General features: G+C 40.6%; 1 protein-coding gene across 1 annotated transcript in view; it reads left to right on the top strand.

Annotated features, from left to right (window-relative positions):
• HHIP (hedgehog interacting protein) overlaps positions 1–19,888 on the top strand; it is a 78,924-nt gene that overhangs the window by 55,251 nt on the left and 3,785 nt on the right. The window contains exons 5-12 of the mRNA XM_090288650.1: positions 438–589; positions 998–1,171; positions 1,620–1,763; positions 5,023–5,144; positions 7,448–7,571; positions 8,490–8,620; positions 10,687–10,768; positions 19,477–19,625. Coding sequence (XP_090144776.1) covers positions 438–589; positions 998–1,171; positions 1,620–1,763; positions 5,023–5,144; positions 7,448–7,571; positions 8,490–8,620; positions 10,687–10,768; positions 19,477–19,625 — 1,078 coding nt within the window. The remainder of the gene's footprint in view (positions 1–437; positions 590–997; positions 1,172–1,619; positions 1,764–5,022; positions 5,145–7,447; positions 7,572–8,489; positions 8,621–10,686; positions 10,769–19,476; positions 19,626–19,888) is intronic.

A 19,888-nucleotide genomic window follows, 5' to 3' on the forward strand; every position in this document is an offset into this window, starting at 1 on the left:
AGTGGGAGTTGGCAGCCCACACTGTGTTTTAGGTTTTGGAGACTTGGATTAGAAGTGACTGCTGATTATGAACCTTTTTATTTGTCTTCCATGGACTACAAGCAACCTAGTAACCCAGCAGAGAATTCTTCCCAGCACTTAAACTTGTCTTCCTAGCTTCCCAAGATTACAGGCACAAATCACTTGACAAAAGTGGTGTAAGGGTCCTGTGCATCGATAACCACACAAGACAACTGGCTTGTTCCAACCCTTAAAGAGTTCCGCAAAGCGAAATGTTTTATAAGCCCTTTTTGTGCAGTGGGCAAGGCAGAAAAGAAAAGAGTTTGGGCAAAGATTACCCAGAAGAAAGAAAGAAAGACTCTTTTGGGGTTCCCGTTGAAACACAATAAAGAACATAATTAACTTCGCAATTCTTTGTGTTTTTCATTTGACTGCAGGGAGGAGATGAAAGAGGACTGCTAAGCCTCGCATTCCACCCCAATTACAAGAAAAACGGCAAGCTGTACGTGTCTTATACCACCAACCAAGAACGGTGGGCCATCGGGCCTCACGACCACATTCTTCGAGTTGTGGAATACACAGTATCCAGGTATCACTGAAATGCAGGCAGGCATAAACATTTTTAAATCTGGTTTTCTCTATATCTCTTCATCGTTTTTTGTTTGTTTGCTTGTTTAGAAATTATAGATAGCTATACAACGACAATAATTAAACCCATAATGTCCATCCTGCTTAAAACCTCATGTGTGTCTTTAAAAAGAAATGAGAGAAAAGGTAGCGTTGGTGCCTTACCTCAATTCCCTTTCAACTTCCATGCTACTTCTGAAACTTGGAAAATCACGTAATTTATTTGGTCATTTTTACTAGCCCCACTTCAAGTATGTGTTTCCTATTTACAGGCCAGGTGTTTGCTTCCCTAGGTGTGTACTCTTTTCTTTCCAGTGGATTCCCCTTGCAGCTCTAACCGTCATGCCATCATTTCCTCCCTCCTGTGCAGGAAGAACCCCCACCAGGTGGATCTGAGAACCGCCAGGGTATTTCTCGAAGTCGCCGAACTCCACAGAAAGCATCTGGGAGGGCAGCTCCTGTTCGGCCCCGACGGCTTTCTTTACATCATTCTCGGCGATGGCATGATCACGCTGGACGATATGGAAGAAATGGATGGGTTAAGGTGAAAAACAAAAAACAAAATACAGGTTCCCTTTGATGCTAAAATGTCGTAAGTGCCAGGAGAGAGGGTCGGGGCCAGCGAGCGAAGAGCAGTCTTTGAGTTGCCTCGCAGCGGTTAAACGCCTCACTTTGGTTCTCAATGTCTGCATTTATAACGTGAAAAGGCAGGAATTCAATAGCACGCGGCCGTTGTATTTCTAAAGACAGCTGCACGGAAGCCCGAGGCGTCCTGGCGGGTTGCTGCCGCGTGGTCTGAGCGCGCGCGCGGCCCCTGTTCCCCCCCGGCAGCTGCCCTGCGCGTCCCCGCGGCCGTCCCCGTCCGGAACGGGGAACTTGCAGCCCTGGGTCTCCAGCAGGGGGACGAGCTGTAGAGCAAACCTCGCTGCATTTGCTTTCGGTGAAATATGTGACAAAGACGAAAGCACTGACGTCGTCCTCCCCTTTCTCAGCGACTTCACGGGTTCCGTGCTCCGGCTGGATGTGGACACGGACGTGTGCAGCGTGCCGTACTCCATCCCGAGGAGCAACCCGCATTTCAACAGCACCAACCAGCCCCCCGAGGTGTTCGCCCACGGCCTCCACGATCCAGGCAGGTGAGAACAGCCGCCGGGACTCAGGAACCGGGGAGAAAGGGGGCGGCGGGGGGGCGGGGGGTCCCGGCACAGGGAAGTCGAGAGTGGGGCGCCAGGCTGTGCCCCTGCCATCGCACCGGCTGTCATCGGAGCCAGCGTTCAGCACGGTCTTCTCTTTACGCCCGGAGCAGATTACGGGGCGGATTAGAGACGGAAAATGACAAATTCATGGAGGAAAACCGCCTTCCAGTTCGGAGGGCTATTATTAGAGAGACGTTGTGGGACCAGGGTAATGAATGATTCAGACTGCAATCCGAATAATGAGAGCCCAAATAAACCCCCTGCCTCCTTCCGTCCGTCTAAATGATACTTTCCTTACACATTAAGTGGGGGTGGTTGGAGCTCCCCTGCAAGGATGTTGTAATGATTTAAAACATATTGGTAAGTAAAGCATGAAACGGAGTGTGTGACACACGTGGTAGATTTTTAAATAACTTATAGTTTTTATTATCATAGCTTCACTTAATATATATGATGATAGGATACCAATTTGTAAGGAATTGACTAAATGTTGACATTCTTTTCCTTCAACAATAATTACAAATACTAAAGGAATTTTAAGTGAAATATTGACTACTTACTATAATGAACCATAAAGAAAGGAATACTTAGAAGTATGTAGAGTGAAAAATTGGGGGTACGCTTTAAAAAGCTATGAATTCTAATACAGCGATTCTGTGATGAAAGCTTCTTCCAATCTGCAGTCTGTTAGTCACACTAAGGGCCCTCTGGCCACATTCGTGCATTTACCAGCTAAAGTATTATTGCTATTTAATGTTTATTGAGTGTTCACTGTGTGCAAGGTGAGTATTTTTCGAACTTTTTATTTTTATAATCCCTCATGCCCTTCATCTCCCCTCCATCAAAGTCCAAGTCTACACTTCATTTCCTTTTTGGCATCTCAGCAGATCTTAAAATCTGTGCGACAGGGAATACTTAAGGTGGGTTCAGGATGTGGAGGAAACTGTCACATTCCATTCCCGGAGCTCAGAACTCTCAGATGCCACCACAAAGCAGCACTTTGAAGTCAAGCGGCCTGAGTCATCACATCCCACTGGCGCTTCGTGCAAATTTCGGGGGTGGGGGGGAGGGGCGGGGGAGAAGGGGCCTGGACCCTCAGGGTAAACGCACAGGGTGAGGCTCTGTACGGACCTACCTGTGTCAGGATGCCTGAGCTGAGGGGTCCCACCTCCCCTGGCGGCAGACGGCTGAAGACACAGTCATGCCTCCCTCCAAGATTATTGTAAACAGAGGAAGACTTAATAAAGCAGAAAGGGAAGTAAAAATAATTATTGGCTACACATAAAGCTGACTTTTATGAAGCACTGTGGTGCACAGGACTGAGCTAAGTATCTTACACTCATTATCTCGTTATGCATTTCATGACTGCTCCGAGGGGGCTGGCATCAGGCCCCCCACCTCTTTAATTTTTTTAGAGCACTTTTAGGTTCCCAACAAAATTGAATGGAAAGGACAGAGGTCTCCAATATACCCCCTGCTGCCACATATGCACAGCCTCCCCCACCATTGCTGTTCCCCACCAGAGTGGCCCACTTGTGACAGCTTATGAAGCCACCTTGACTCATCACAGTCACCCCAAGCCCACAGTTTGCATTAGGGCTCCCTCGGTGTTGCGCATGGTATAATGTATAATGTTTGGACAAATGTGTAACGACATGTATCGACCTTTGCAGTATCATACAGAAGTTTCACTCTCAGACTCTTTTTTACATAAGAAACTAAAGGTTAGAAAGGTCCAGTGGTTCCCAGTGGACCCAGTATTCAGCCAGAGTAAAAACCTGACGGCCGCCAGCAGCTGAGCCTTTGGGAGCCCTGGCCTTTGCTTCCAGACCTGCTCTTTCTTGTTAGAAACAGGTCCAACCTTTTCTGTTGCTATTGTCAGTTCCATCTTAACAAGAAAAGCAGTAGAGGGACATTTTCCCACCCTGTATGGGTTCAGTCCCACCTGAAGTCACAGCATGGCCATGTCCCGATCCCTGCCAGGCTCCGCATGCTGTGAACCCTTCAGTTAAAGAGGACAATGAAAGGACTGTCGCCACAGAACAACTAACCCGCCTTTGGCAGGTCAGGCTGATAGTTTCCCTGTGATGAACACGATCATTTGGAGGCAACAGATTTTGTTTTGCTGTTGTTGTTTAAATAATTGCTATGTGTTGCCTAAGACCCAGAACCTACTCTCAGATTATCTTATTTTTTAATTTATTTAATTGCCCCAAGGGTTGTGTTTTGTTTTTAAGTCATTAGTGTATTTTTTGTGTGTGTGTGTGTGGCCTAAAGCAGTGATTTTTAATGGGTGATTTGGCAATATCTAGAAACATTATTTTGTTTTCACAACTTGGGAGGAAGGGATCGTGCTCCTGACACCTAGCAGGTAGAGGCCAGAGATGCTGCTCAACGCCCTACAATGCTCGGGACTGCGCCCCTCCCCCACCACCCAGTGTGTCAATCAATGGTGCCAAGTTTGAGAAACCTGAAAACAATGCAGCACTGTCTGTGAGAGCTTCACCATTACATTATTCAACTTTATTTTCCCCCCAACCTGAGCCCTTCATCGACTTAAACACTGAACAAATAGGGAGCTCTTTTTATATTTCCAGGTTTCAACTAGGTGATACAGAGATCAAAAAGCTGGAAGTGGCTCCTGTCCTCGAGTAGAGTTAATAGTCAGTAACTTAAGTCATGGATCAATTCTGGTCCTGAACATGAGGACAAGTGTCCGCTATAAGTCCTCCAAGGTGGTGGGACCAGGTTTATTTTATTCCCTAAATTGGAGTGCACACTTCCCTCTGTTAGAGCCGCCTGAGTTTTAGGATGTAGTGATTCCATGGAAGACACACAAAGCTAATACTATAATTAATTTATATTGTATGTCGCAAACGTGGTTGATGCTGCCGCTGAGCCTTGTTCTTACACGTTAGCAGTTTATATACATGGGATATTCCTTAATGACAGACTAACAAGTGTTTGAGGTCAGTGCATACATTCGCAATGGAGGGAGATACCGAAGGAAATTAAGATGATTAAGCTTCAAGAGAGTAAACAAACACATCAGGATATTTCCTTCAGCCTTTTCTAGAGGATCCAGACTAAGCAGCCCAAAGGGTCCTGCCAACCCACAGAGCGGTCCTGTGTCGGACTGTCCAGGCTGAGCTTGGGAGCCGCGTGTAGGAACTCATGGGCGCCCCCTTCTGTTATGCAGATGCGCTGTGGACCGACATCCCACTGACGTAAACATCAACCTAACGATACTTTGTTCAGACTCCAATGGAAAGAACCGATCATCAGCCAGAATCCTACAGATCATTAAGGGGAAAGATTATGGTAAGTAGAGCATCATTTGTGGATTTTGCTTTAGCTCGGGCTGTATCTTATTTCAGTATATTAATTAAAGAGAAAAGGATTTCTGCAAAGTGAGCATTGGGAAAGCAGGAAAACACTGGCCAAACGGAGGTGAGGGAGTCAATTGCTCACTCTTTAAAGGTCCAGTGACTCTTAGAAGCCCTCGGGGTTCCATCTGGGTAATTACCTTTCCCACAGATTGAATGGTGCTCTGTAGGGTCAGAAAATGTAATGGACCCTCAAAAGTTAGCAGTTTATATTTTGTTCATCTGAGAATCAACATGAATAACTTCTATTTATTTAGTATATAAGGGAGAACTTGTCTTATCATCTTATATACAGAGGAAAAAGCAAGTGTTAGAGGCAAGAAATTTTTCAATAACCAACATGCTAGTCTTAGCAATTAGGAAAATTATAAGTGTCTCAAATAAGAATGTCACTTTTTAAATGTGTTTATTTTAGAGAAAACAAATAATAGCCTTATAAAAACATGTTACTTACTCCAGTCATGGAAATGGGATGTTTAGACATTATTTTTAATTAACATGACTACTATTTAGAGATACATATAAAAAAGAAAGTTGAATAATATGAAGTCAAAGATACTTAACATTTTTCAATGTTTTAGTATTTACTCCTTGTGGAGGAAGCAATATGTCAAATATTATGATTCAGGGAACATAGTAGATTAAGGTTATTAAATTGATTGCTTCTTCTATTTACTCATCCAATACAGATATTTATTTAGTACCGGGAATGAAGCAGCTGTGTTCATTCATGTGGTATTGAGTTATTTCACTTACATTTTTTTTCAGGTATTTATGTATGTGTATGTGTGCATCTTACAAAAGCCAAACCAAAGAATAATGTGGCTTACAATAAAAAATCTAATGAATCACTAGCTTGATGGAATTCCAGCTATATTTGTAGATTGAGCTAAATTCTACAAGCACATCAATTGGGGTTCAGCTGAAACTGGCTACAATATTGGCAGCCCTACATCTGTGTATTAAAAATACATCCACAGGATCCTTTCACAATGTATACATACATCAAATCACTGTGATGGACACTTTAAGTATCTTATAATTTTCTTTGTCAATTATAACTCAATAAAACTGAAAAAAAAAAAGCAAAAGCAAAGAACCAAATCCACAGTGCTTAGTATATGCCAGCCCCGGCAGTAAGCACTTTATAAACTTTACTCATTTCATCCCCAGAACAAGCCTATGTGATAGGCACTATTATTGGCCACACTGTCCAGATGAGGAAACTGAGAAACCCAAAGGTTAATTATCACACAATGTAAAGTGGCAGGGCCTGGATTTGAACCCCGGCCGCCTGACTCCAGAGTGTATGTCTTCCGTCATTCAGTTATTCTACCTCTCAGTGTACTGGTTATTTAAAACCTATCTTTTCTAGTTTTCATAATATCATACTCACCATAATCACATGGGGAGGGGGGGAGTACTTTTAAATTATTGTCTTTCCACAAAGTATGTGCCTAAAATACTGCCTGGTGATAGTGACTTACTGAAATTAAGCACATAATGTACTTAATAAGCAATAAGAAGTATTCGGATTGATTTGCAACTGGCTTTAGATCTTTTCCATTGCAATTAGCATATGTATATTCAAGTGTATAATGACATGCATGGGAAGATTGGGTTACGGCTCCATACACGTGGGATACAGAAGGAATGACTGCAGCTGACTTTGTTACCCACGCAACTCTAGCAAAGCTACTAAAATGTTTTCAATGAAGATATTACCTAAGTGACAATGTCTTAAATGTACAAATGTGGTTTTAAAGATCTTTTATGTACTTTATTTTTATTTTCGTTGAAGTGTGGACTTCTAAACATTTTGTATAACGTAATAGAGGTCTGGCTCAATTAACTAAATAGATGAAGAATAATTTCTATAAAAAAACTTAAGTATTTTTTAAGTATCTTGGTTCTAAAGTAAATAACCATGATTTCCAAAATGTCCAGATTTGAATTTCATTGAAAACTTATTATGTCTTGGCAGTTACAATAACAGCAAACATTTCAGAGCGTTCCCATTTCATTTAGCTGTACATGGAAGCGCTTTAAATTTATACCATTTAAGCAAAAGGAGTGACTAGTTTCACTAAATATCTATAGCAGGGTTCCACCTTGTGCACCATGGAACACACTTCAGAGTTAAAGTAAATGACTGGAGTAATTGTTGAACGGTCTCTATTACCTTCACTTTATAAAAATGTTACCTTTGATCTAATGCTACTGTTTCTTTCTTTCCAGAAAGCGAGCCATCGCTTTTAGAATTCAAGCCATTCAGTAATGGTCCTTTGGTTGGCGGGTTTGTTTACCGAGGCTGCCAGTCAGAAAGGCTGTACGGGAACTACGTGTTTGGAGACCGTGATGGGTAGGTGTCCCGATTCCACAATTTGATATATCAGATGACATATCCATTGGCTAGTGGGCAGACTGCTATAAAATATTCAAATGAGTGTCTCCCTTTGGGAGTCAGCTCTGGGACACACATAAATATTATTTAGTTTTACTTCCACTATGTATGGTGGTTTCAGAAACTACCTAAAAGATGCTTTTTAAACAGACTTGATCAAGTTCGTAAAATAATTTTGTTAAGTGCAAAGAAGGCTTCAGAAGGACTTTTTATATTATGTAGCCTCCTCCCTTCCTCCTTACCGTAAATTTACCATGATGATGAGTGATTTGAAAACTATTGTTTTACATGAGTTTTTAAGTATTTTAAAGATTATCTTGGAAGGCTGAGAATTTTTGTTTTTGCCTGACTTTCAGGACTTAGAGCAAGTTAATTTGTGTCTGTCAGTAGGAATACTCCAAAATTAAATGTCAGCCTAACGTTTAGAGGTCACCTTGAGGATAATTTTAAGATATTCTGGGATGAAACCCCAATTAAGAATCTTGTTTCCCAAGTCGTCAGCATTCGGACCTATGGCAGAGCTGAGCTAGTTGGCAGCTGCCAGGGACAGGAAAAGCATATTGACTCCACAGTCTCCCCCTGTCTCTCTCTCGGATCAATAGCACAGCGTGAATCTAGTCCTGGAGAGGAAGTATCATTCTCTGGATGAAGGAGAGGGCTTTTCTCAGACTCAGGTACTTTTAGTGGCCTCATCTCCAAGTACGCTCTCCCCACATGGGAATTCCACAGCATTCACACATGTTACAAGCTATATACTATTTTTCCCTTTAGAAGCCAGGTCTATGGCACAACAACTACGCACTGAGTGTTATTTTAAACATCTGATTGTGTTTTTTCAGCCAAGTCATATAGGTTTGTGGTATGTTTGTGTTATAGGAATTTCTTAACTCTCCAGCAAAGTCCTGGGACCAGGCAATGGCAAGAAAAACCACTCTGTCTGGGCAACGGTGCCTCCTGTCGAGGGTACTTTACAGGTCACGTGCTGGGATTTGGAGAAGACGAATTAGGTACCATACAGACTGTTCCTATCAAGTTCCTTTCTCACTCCCTCTGCAATGTCATTTAAATTTTGTTGGCGTATTCTTATTTTAAGATACAGATTTGGATTAAACCGTTTGTGGCAGAATTAGAGATGAAGATTTAGATGTTATGAGTGAATCATTTAGACTTCCCCAGACCTTACTACCTATGATTCGCCATCAGTCCTCCTATTAGCATCACCATCATTGGCTCAAATACCCAGGTGTCTATCTACACTTAATGACCATGTCAGGAGCAGAACCAACAAATGAAGCACGCACAATCCTTACTGACCAAAAGCCACAACGTCCTGTATTCGTCATAATTAAAAATAAATATACTTTCACGGAATGATCCTTTAAGTGAAACTGGACTTAATTAAGAGCCATATAGGACAAAGAGCAAATTTTTGCATTCTTTGAAACAGAAAGTATTGAGAGTCTATTTTTACTATGTGTTGTTGTTGTTTTCTTTAACTATAAAACCAGAATGGGTTTGTTGAAAGGATCAAATGAGGTAAACTATCTAAAGTACTTGATGAAATAAATACTAATTTGTCACTTATATTCCTTTGCTTTTTAGCTTCATTTTTACTTTTTCTTTTGAGTCTATGTTTTTAGCATAAACCCCGTAACATGCTTTTCAGAAGTAAGACAGTAGTAGAGTTCACTTAATACATAGTAATGATGGGGAATAGAGAAGTACTGACTAAATCAAGGACTATTTCATGAATGAGAACCAAATATAAATCTTAAAACCCTATAAACATGTAATCATAAGTACAGCTTATAATTCCCTGTTCACGTGATCCACGTTAAACACTGAATTACGTGAAAGTATTGGCAATAAACAAGAGTGGTTCTCTCCTGGCAGGTCCTTCATCTGTTGTATGTCATTATTGTGAACACAGACCAGCCCCAAGGGTTAGAGTTGGGACTGAGCATCAGGGTCTCTCTCCCTCTCTCTTTCCAGATTTTTATGTTCATTTATTTTGTTTTAAAAAGCTGAACATTAAAAAGAAATACCTCAATTCCATCTGGCCTCACATTTTCAATTAATAATGACAACATGGTAATCAAACCTTTCAGTCCTGGGCAGAATAAATCGAGATAAAACTTGCCATTCAACCCTTATTCTATAAATATTTACTGAGCTTCTGTTCTGTGCAAAGCTCTCTTCTAGGTGTTGTGGATACAGCAGCAGATAAAAAAAAATCTAAACTGTTGTCATGAAATTTATATTCTAAAGGAGGATATTAAAAATAATATATATTTTTTAAATATACTATATGCCCATTGGTAATAAGTGCTTAGAAGAAAATCTTAGTTTTGAAGAGAGACAGAGATGGCTAGAGATTGGGACAGTGCAGTTTTCAATAGTACAGTCAAGAAAGGCGATATGTGAGTACAGACGTGAAGGAGGCAGATGCTGAACCTACCGGTGATCTCCTGAGAGAGCAGAACTTGAAGCAGGAGCCCGGGACAGGAACCTGCCCCATGTGTTCAAGGCCAAGAGGTCAGCGAGGCTAGAAAGGAGCAGACCAGGGGGTAAAACATTGCAAATGAGGTCAGAGCAATAAGCAGGGACAGTGTAGGCCCTGTCAGAACTTCCTTTTGTTCTGAGAGAGATCAGAAGTCATTGGAGGCTATCAAAACAAAAATGTGATCCAACTTATAGGATCTAACTTGCTTACAAGAATCACAGTGGCTGGTATGGTGAGAGAAAACATAGAAGGCCCAGGAGAGAAGCAGGGAGATCAGTCAGGAGGCTTTGCCATAACCCACGTGAGAGGTTAATACCTGCTTGTACTAGAGTAGTGGTGGGAGACGGAGAGAGGTGAGCAGAATCCGGGTGCACTGTGAACGCAGACGTGTGAAATCGCCGTAGTCTTTAGGCAAGTGATCTTCCTGAGGGTGTGTGTGTGTGTACACACACACACATACATACATATATTCAAATGCATATACTATACAGATAAAATATCTGCTGGTCAACAGGAAGTAGAGCCTTGTAATACTGTGAATTAACTTATTATATATTTCTCTCTACACAGGGGAAGTTTACATTCTATCAAGTAGTAAAAGCATGACCCAGACTCACAATGGAAAACTCTACAAAATTGTAGATCCCAAAAGGTGAGATATTCTTTTCTATTCCTTTCAGTCATAAAATACTATTCTCTGCATTATTTTAGTGCATTCATATTAGTGATAGACAAATTGCAATTAACAATCAAGAAAGATGAATGCTTCTGCCCTGTCCACACGCCACGCATTGTCCTGAGGGGACCCTCGATCCCAGTCTAGGAGGGCTAGACTGGAATATGCAAACACCGAAAGGCCTGATTGCTATCACGTATTCACATCATTCTCGTTGACATATGGGAGCAGCATTGTATTTGTGGAATGAGCCCTCAGTTAAATGCCAGAGGAGGACCCGGATATGTGAGGAAGTGGCTTCAGCTCTCCTGTGGGAAACAGTAAACCCTCCTTGTCTTTCAAGAAAACTAGAAACATGCTGGCAGATGTTACAGCTGCTTAATATGCTTTTTGTTAGGTAATCAGGATAAAATTATTTTGGCAGTTCAACACCTGAGCCTTGTTTCAAAACTATCTGGAAGCTCACAGCTCGCATGCAGGCTTCTGTGATGGAACAAATGGAAACGGAAAAAGGGTTTTGTCATATACCTCAGCAAAAAGAAGATTTGAATGTTATAATCCTTTAAAGAGTATGTGTCCCTCCCCTGGCCTCTGCACCTACCCGTCACACACACACAATGTTCAAATTATCTTGAATCATAACTAGTCAGTTGTTAATTTCATAGTTAAAACTGGACTATCAGAAGCCACGAAAATTAAATACTGTCAGATAGATCTTAGCCACAAGTTTAGGAACAACTGTCACAGAACCCACATGTCCTCATAAAGATGACTGTGGTCAAACACCAGCAGTTGTTGGGGTCCAGCTACACCGCGCTGAGACTTTCCAATTAGTTCTGTACTAACTTATCTGCATAAGCCTATTTGCTAATTTAAATTCCTGAATTTCAAATCTTTGAGAAGAATAAATTCTAGCAATCTGGAAAGTTTATAATTAAGCAATAATTATAGGAACAATTAAGCTCTGTTTTTAAATTATTTGCAAGTTTAAGTTGTGTACGTTTTTCTGAAAAAGTCACCGACTAACAAAATGGAGATTCTTGTCCTTTTACCATGCCACAAAACACTCTCTTTTCTGAGAAAAACAGAGGTTGACGTTGGTACTGCAGAACAAAAAGAAGAATACCCAGTTCTAAATAGTCTCTCCACAGTTTCACACACACACATTGACCACACAGTGATTGCATCCCTACTCTGACGGTGCACGTTTTCATTCCCAGTGAGACAAGTAGCCATCTGTACCCTGCGGGGATTCTTTTCCTCGTTGAGTGTGAAACCAATGTTCTCTTTATGAAAAGCAAAGTAATGATTGAAAAAAAAAAATCAGACACCTCTGTGATTGTTGAAGTTGGCAATATGAAGAACAAAATTCAAACTAATGTTAATTCATCAAAATATCAGCATTCTAATGATTCATAATGAGGCCTAGGGATTTCACTCCGATCTAATGCCATTAGTTTCAAAATAGCCCTTGTTATTCTATTACGTTTGTCAAAGCTTATTTGCTTTTGCAAGCTTCCTGTAGCGTTACAATTAATTCTCCCTCCTCCTCCCGAAAATCTTTCTCTCTTCATCTGGACTGTTTAGTCTGTTGGTGGTGCACAGAGGTGAATTTTACACCTTCAACCCATTATTAGGGTCTAATTACCAGGGTTGCCATGAGGGACCTTGGCTTTGTGATCTTCGGGCCTCCTCTAGTAGGGTGGTCTCAGAGTGACATACCCGAAAGGCTTGACTTCTCATTATGGTGCCTGTTTCTGGTGAGTCGTGTCATGTGTGGGCCCGGGTTAAGATGTGTGTTTGGCTTTCGGAAGGTGGGAGGGGGAACGGAGTCCCAAAGACACCGTCCTTGTACTCAAGCATAGGCATCCATTTCAAAATTAAACCGACTGTAAGAAAACAAATGTTTTCATAAACATGTGTTGGGAGCCTTGCATTGTTTTGATTTGGATGCCAACATTTCTTATGATGCTATTTCTGCCTAGATGAGTTGAATTTCTATATAAGTACACACTTTAGTGTATGTGAGCGCGATTATTTTGAAAACACAAGCTAATTACTAGCCTCACAGTTTTCAGGCTGTCTGCCTCAAAGCAAAGCGTTTTTCTAAAACCTTTGAGGGAGAAGTTAAAGAAAGAGCCTCATCGACCGAAAAAACAATATACAGCCCTTTCTTGTTATATCAAAAAATCTATCTCAAATTAAAATCTTAAATTAATTGTATTCTTACGGAGGAGCCAGATTTGCTAGAATAATGTTTTCAGAATAACTTTCAAACATCCATTTAGTCCTGGCCCTGAAAGAGAGGAACAAATTATACAGTTTTTATATTCTATATTAGATGTCATAGAAGTTACTTTCTTACCATAGGATTTGTTGTTTCTATTCTTCCCTACACACACACACACACACACACACACACACACACACACACCACTCACTCACATTTAAGAAAGATAAGGGAGTTATAAACCATATGCAATATTCTTAAGTCATTCTGGCAAAAGCTGGCGAGGTTCCAGCATTACCAACTCAGTCCATAAGGACAATATGGTCTAAGGCTACATGTTACATAACCATTTACATACGTGTAAAATCACTTACAGTGGGCCTCCTTCTCAGAAAAGGATGGCCTGATAACCTCTTATAAAAATCAAATGCCGTTATTTAAAATGCAAAAAAGAAAAAGAAAAAGTTCAGTGAGAAAACAACCAGATTTTTTTAAGGCTTAACTAGAACTCAGGAGTTATTTAAGGAAAACGCAGAAAAGGGAGGAATTTTGCCTCCAGGTCAGAATATTGATTGCTCCTGGGGAGAGCCTTCCAAGGGGGAGTGGTCACAGTCACGTCTCAGTCAAGTGGCGTTAGCACCGAGTCCATACCAATCACCCAGCTTGTAGGGTCAATGCACCGGGTCCCCCAAGGTCTGTGGTAGGGGGTTCTGCACGCCCAATCTGGGGAGCTCTTTTAGCCGGCAGTTCCAGAAAACAGATTCCAATACAGGAAGCACAAGAGCTGGGCAGTCATTTTAGTTTCACTTAGAAGTGCCATCTGAGACTAGTCAACAGTAGGAGCAAGTCCCCCCTGGCAGGACTGGGAGTCAATTGGTCTTGTCTGAGTCTTCTCCCGTGAGACCCTGCACTAAGTAATTTCCCACAGGGCGTCCCTTTGCCCATGGATAAGGTGCTGATGATCATTCTGCCCTGCCTCCTTTCTGCAGTGTGTTATGAAGGTCTTTAAATAATATATTTAAAAGATATTCAGTTCTTTCGTATTGTTGGTGTTCATTCCATGCAATGAAGAATTATTTTCAGGTGACCTCTCAACATTTAAGGTTGTATTGGTTCCAAAATTAGGGTAAAAGTGTCCATGGAGCTATGAAGAGCTCTTCATACCTACTTTTCAAATATCCAAGACATGCCTTGGATGCTTGCTGTTTATGAAATCGTTTCAGGGTCAAACAATGCTCCTGGGGGATAGAAACTGAAGAATTCTAAGAGAGTTATGAATTTCCCAAGTTTTATTGTTATAGAACGCTTTATTTTGCACTTTCGAAAAAGAGTCTTTCACTTTTGTTTCCAATGACCGTAAGTCAAATGACTTTTAAAAAAAATGTTCCCAGGGTTATTTCTCCAAGAATTTGTACAACAAAATTATTCTTAATCATGTTGATTTAATTACTGTGTAGCCAGTCGTACTGTATTTTAACCCACCGCTTATGCTTATCTGTTACCGAAGCCTTACAGACCATTCCCTTAAGAGGTCTATAAATTAACAATGCAAATTCCAGGCTTGAGAGGTCATTTTACAGAAATGCTGTACCTCAAACTCCTGTGTGACCAATATCCAAAACTGCTGCTCCTGCCTCCTCCCTCGGCCGCCCTCCAAGGCCCCAATTACTGCCCTTTGTTTATTTTCTTAAAATATCTTCATCCTACTCCTTATTATACTGGATGCTGAAGAGTGCTCCCCCCACCCCCCCAAAAAAGAAAAGAAAATCACTTCGTCAGAGGAAATGGGTTCTGTTTATCCTTGGCATATGTCTCACAGAGCCCGCAGGCAGCTCTGCCCTCCCAAAGAAAGTCATGCATAATAGAGAGGCTTTAGCCCAATGAGCCAGTCTCGTCCCAATTCATCAGTCAAAGTTTTATGCAAGTGGCCCCCCTAGGTTGATAAATCCCCACAGTGCCTGTTGACCCAGCTGCCAAGTCCTCTTGCTGCGGGCGGTGTTTTCACGGCCACCCTGACAGTAATACAAACTGTTTAGCAGCTCCATTGACCTTTCAGCTATTAACAGGGACACAGGCCCACTAGGGACTAGTTTTCAAACATGACAGAATTTCTTAACACTAGAGGTCATGAACAAGTATATGCCCTATAAAAATCCATTCAGCGTGGTGGATTTGGAGTCTAAAAGACAAGGAAGCATATTCCACATCTTTGCTATTATTATTTTTGTACATAGCCAGTAACTAAAAATGTATCTATCTACCAGGTTATATTTTATTCTTAATGTACCATAGTTTATGTTGTGGTGCCCAATACCTTTTTAACTAACAAATCCTTTCTAAGCTGTAATATAGCATCTAAAACTTTAAAGATACTACAAAAAAATGGGATGAGAACAAAGTAAAAATTTCTAATGAATGGATGAGCATGCATGCATAATATATAGTAGTGACCTAAGTATAACTAGAATCTTATTAATACTTTACCAAGATTTGCATATGTTTATATCTGAATCATACTTATGTAATCCATACAATGCTACATGGAACCATCACCTATTTCAAAATAAATAGAAAATAATTTATAATATTATAATTTATGAAAAAATGATCTAAATGATCATGTGACTTTTAAATGGTTATAAAATTCTTCTTATATGTTTATGTTATTTCCTAGAGATGTGATATATGGCCAGAGAATTTAAAGGAATTTTCTGTTTCGTACTATATTATAATCTCTACTAAACTATCAATTTTAAATGTTGGAATCTCAGTTCCTAGAGTAATTGTACAGGTTGCTATGAAAACTTGATTGAATTACCACTTATAAATGGCATTTGTTAACAAGACATAAAATGGAGAATATGAATAGTGAAGAATATGTTCTTCAAAATGAGACTCATTTGTTAAGAGCTGAAAACTCTGACAAACATTCCTTTGAATCCCCATGTTTCTCCGCTGCCTGGGAGTACCGGTGGAAGATAATAGTATCAGGACCGTCTAAATACCTTCTACTTCTATTGCAAGGCAGCCTTTTTATCGAATGTCGCAGTACTTGAGACAAAGGCAGATTTTATCTTGCATAAAACAGCCACATATATTTGTAAAAAGATGTTTTCTAGAGGAAGGTGCACTTTTCTAAGAAAAAAACTGCATATTAGCATCTTTTTTCTTTTTATTAATTCATTTCAGTCGAGTTAAAAAATCTGTTGCTTAAATTACTTGCTTTTGTCAACATAGACAGCGTAACATCAAAATGTGGGGATTTATCTTCATGCAGTTTATAGTCCAGAAAAAGTACTTGAGAACGTTTCTCCTATATGCATTCAATTCAATTTAACAAAATTTCACTGGATGCTTATAAAGTATTTTCCTAGCCCCTATGAATGTAAGTGGTTGAAGGAGATAAAATATTTTGGTGGCTTCAGTGTTATCTTTCTATAACCTCCCTCCATCCTAAATGAATTGCTCCCTCATCTGGATTCCTGTGTTACTCCTTTTGCATCTGTATCAGAGCAGAGGTCACACTGAGTTGGACTTTCGTGTTTGCACCGTCTATCTTCCCCACGGTGGGTGTGTCCGTGAGGATCGGGATTCTGTCTTGCTTATTTTGTCTTATCCCCATGAAGAGCACAGTACTTGCCTGAGTAATGACTGGACTTGAAGATAGTTTTTGTCCTCAGAAAGATTTAATTCCAGTTGGGAAGGGAAAAAAGAGAGGATAAGCCATTCTTTAAGAGAAATGAAGTCCTATAAGAAATCGGCTATGTTTTATGTAATTTTCAGGTGAAAGTATTCTCAATAGGATAACAGTTTAAAAGAGAAAGAAAAAAATTTATTGGCCCTGAGGAATGTTAGTTGTCAACTTCATAAAAGAAGGAAAAGATAATTTTCCTAGGCACTCAAATAAAAACTGTGTGACAGCCACAGCATCTTATATAAGCTAAGGTAAACAAGCCCAAATATGAAATAGTTTTATCCATAGGTAGATACGCATTTACTAAATCTTAGGCAGAAAAACAAGTTAGAAATCCACCCATAATCTGTATTTCCATACATATGAATATTTGGCAAAAAGTAGTCAAAGCCTCCAGTTGGAGGGTCAGCATGAGAACCAGGATCAGACAGCCACCCCAAAGAATGGCTCTTCAGAACTGGATCCTTATTCTCATCTCCGGCTTCCTTTCCCCAGTGAACTCCCACATGAATCAACTCCCATACACTCTGCCTCAAACAGGCAACATCTTCTGGCTTTTGTCTTTTAACCTGAGCCCCCTACATTCTTGATCTAAACGGGGTCTTTTATTTAGCTTCCTCTGCTCAGGCATAAGCCATATTGCCGAGTACACACGAGCATCCCATATAACATATCAGATATTTTTGACACACTCTACTTCTGGGTCTCCTTTCTTGAATAAGCCATAAAAAGGGCAAATGAGCGATTAACGAGTGAAATTGGATAAACTGAACTTCCGTGACCAGTGAAATTTGAACAACACCTGTTTACCTAATGCCACTTGGTAAGTGATCGTGGCCTGTTGACTCAGGAACTTCATGGCTGCTTGACAAACACCTTTTCTGAAGGTCAAAAATGCCACCGCCGTCTCACAAAGGAAGAATTTTAGATGAGGAAGAACAAGAGCGGACGTGGGGATATTCCAGAACAGGGAGAAGAAGGCAGAGATCATGCCCCCCCTTTGCTGGGCATAACCACTGAACGTTCTCTCCAGCTTACTCCCCGCTGCCCATGCTCACAGGAAGACCTCCTTGGGAAGCACATGGGAACGACTGCTAACGTTTTCTGAGTAAAAATGTGCTCAGTCCCTGGACTGCCTTAGGAATCTTTATCAAACTTGACTATTTCTAGATTTAAATAAGAGATTGAATTAGATGTAAGGGGTTTTTCTGAATTGTGACATTAGTTATAAAACACAGTGCTTTCAATTTAGGTTGGGACTTTTATTGGCGAGAGAAGCTAAAATGTCACTATATATTTTAAGTATGGTTTTGAGTCACGAGAGAAACATCCTGAGGTCATCCCCCCCAATTATTATTGCTGTTCACAGTGCCTATAGGAACAGAACTCGGGAAAACTGAGTCTAAAGGGCCTAATTATTCTCTTCTCTCAGAAAGCTATGTCATTTACCTCTTATGGTTGTTCTGACCTATAATTATCACCTTAAGGAATCCAATCACCTTGGCCATTCTAATGATGGCAATTTGACTGGTAAGGATGTGTTTGTTTGCATTCCTTTCTCACCACACTGTGGCACAGGTAACAGGTAACAGGGACTGATAAGAATTGCGAAGGTGGTTTCAGCCTGACCCAGCCTGAAAGACAGCGCCTCTTCTTTCAAACACAGCAAGAACTATAAAAATCTCCTGCAGGCATATTGGTTATAGAGCAATTAAAAGAAAATCTACGACTTTCTACTTGGCGGATAAGATGTTTCTCTTTGCTACCAATAACATTCTTTTTATTCACAGCAAGACAAAATTTAAAATTTTTATTTTATTTTATTTATTTACTTTTTGCCCAACGGGAGGCAGATTTTTTTATTATTATTATTATTATTATTATTATTATTATTACTTGTTCTTAGAGATAAGGGAAGGGAGGGAGAAAGAAAGGGAAAGAAACATCAATGTGTGGTTGCCTCTCACACGCCCCCAACTGGGAACCTGGCTTGCAACCCAGGCATGTGCCCTGACTGGGAACTGAACCAGTGACCCTTTGGTTCACAGGCTGGTGCTCAATCCACTGAGCCACATCAGGCAGGGCCAATTTTTAAAACTTTAAATGTATATATACACACTCATCTATATATGTATCATTCTTTGTATTAAGGAGTTGAAATTTTGAGTTAATAGAACACACATTCACACATGCATTGTGGTATCCTTTCAAAAAACTCAGTCTAAAAAAAGTGTCTGCAAACAAATGTAAACCTGAAACAAAATGGATTCCCAAGTTCTTTAGGCTACAAGCATTCATTTTGATGAATACGTTCAGCTGTGTGATATTGCCAAATGTGCCAATAGCAAGTGAAACCTATATCAGATACTATTCCTAAAATTTTATGTAGATCTGGGGAAAAAATGTTTTAAAAAATCTATACATCTTTATTTTTTAAATTATAGTTGTTAGAAATTCTTAGCCAGTAAATGTAAAATATTGATATAACTACATTTTTGATCCATGAGTTTTGATCACGATAAAGTTTCTTGTGATGTTTGTCATGTTCCCTTTAGTTTAACACTGGCTAGCTTATTTTCTACTCTTAGAAAGTTGTCAAAAAAAAAAGAAAGAAAAAAGGTTGCCAATCTTCCTTGAGTCAGTTAAAAGAAAGGTCTGCTCAGAAAGCAAGAGATAGGCTTTGTCAGCTACAAAATCACTAGATTCATTCCAGTATTGACCTTCAACCAAAATACTCTTTCTATCGCTCTCCCGACGCAGACCTCTGGTGCCCGAGGCGTGCAGAGCGGCCGTGCAGCCTGCGCAGACGCTGGCCTCCGAGTGCTCCCGGCTCTGTCGCAATGGCTACTGTACCCCCACGGGGACCTGCTGCTGCAGCCCAGGATGGGAAGGGGGTTTTTGCAGGGTCGGTAAGTATTTCCATTGTCCCCGGGAAAGAGTGGGCATGGGATGGTCCTCAGGAACTCAAAAACTTAACACCGGGTTATTTCTCCTAGAATTATCGAGTGTTCCACATTCAGGCATTTCCAATACTATTAATGCTCAGTTACATCAGAGAAGGAAAACTCTGACTCCAAAAAACCTCCGCTGCCTTGCGGCATACCTCTTCAGGGGAAAGGCTAGGGGAGTAAACCCCGACAGAAAATCCGGAGCCGGAGTCCCTAAGGCGGTT

Source organism: Furipterus horrens, unplaced genomic scaffold, assembly GCF_987537825.1.
Source record: "Furipterus horrens unplaced genomic scaffold, mFurHor1.1.pri manual_scaffold_10, whole genome shotgun sequence".
Lineage (NCBI taxonomy): Eukaryota > Metazoa > Chordata > Mammalia > Chiroptera > Furipteridae > Furipterus > Furipterus horrens.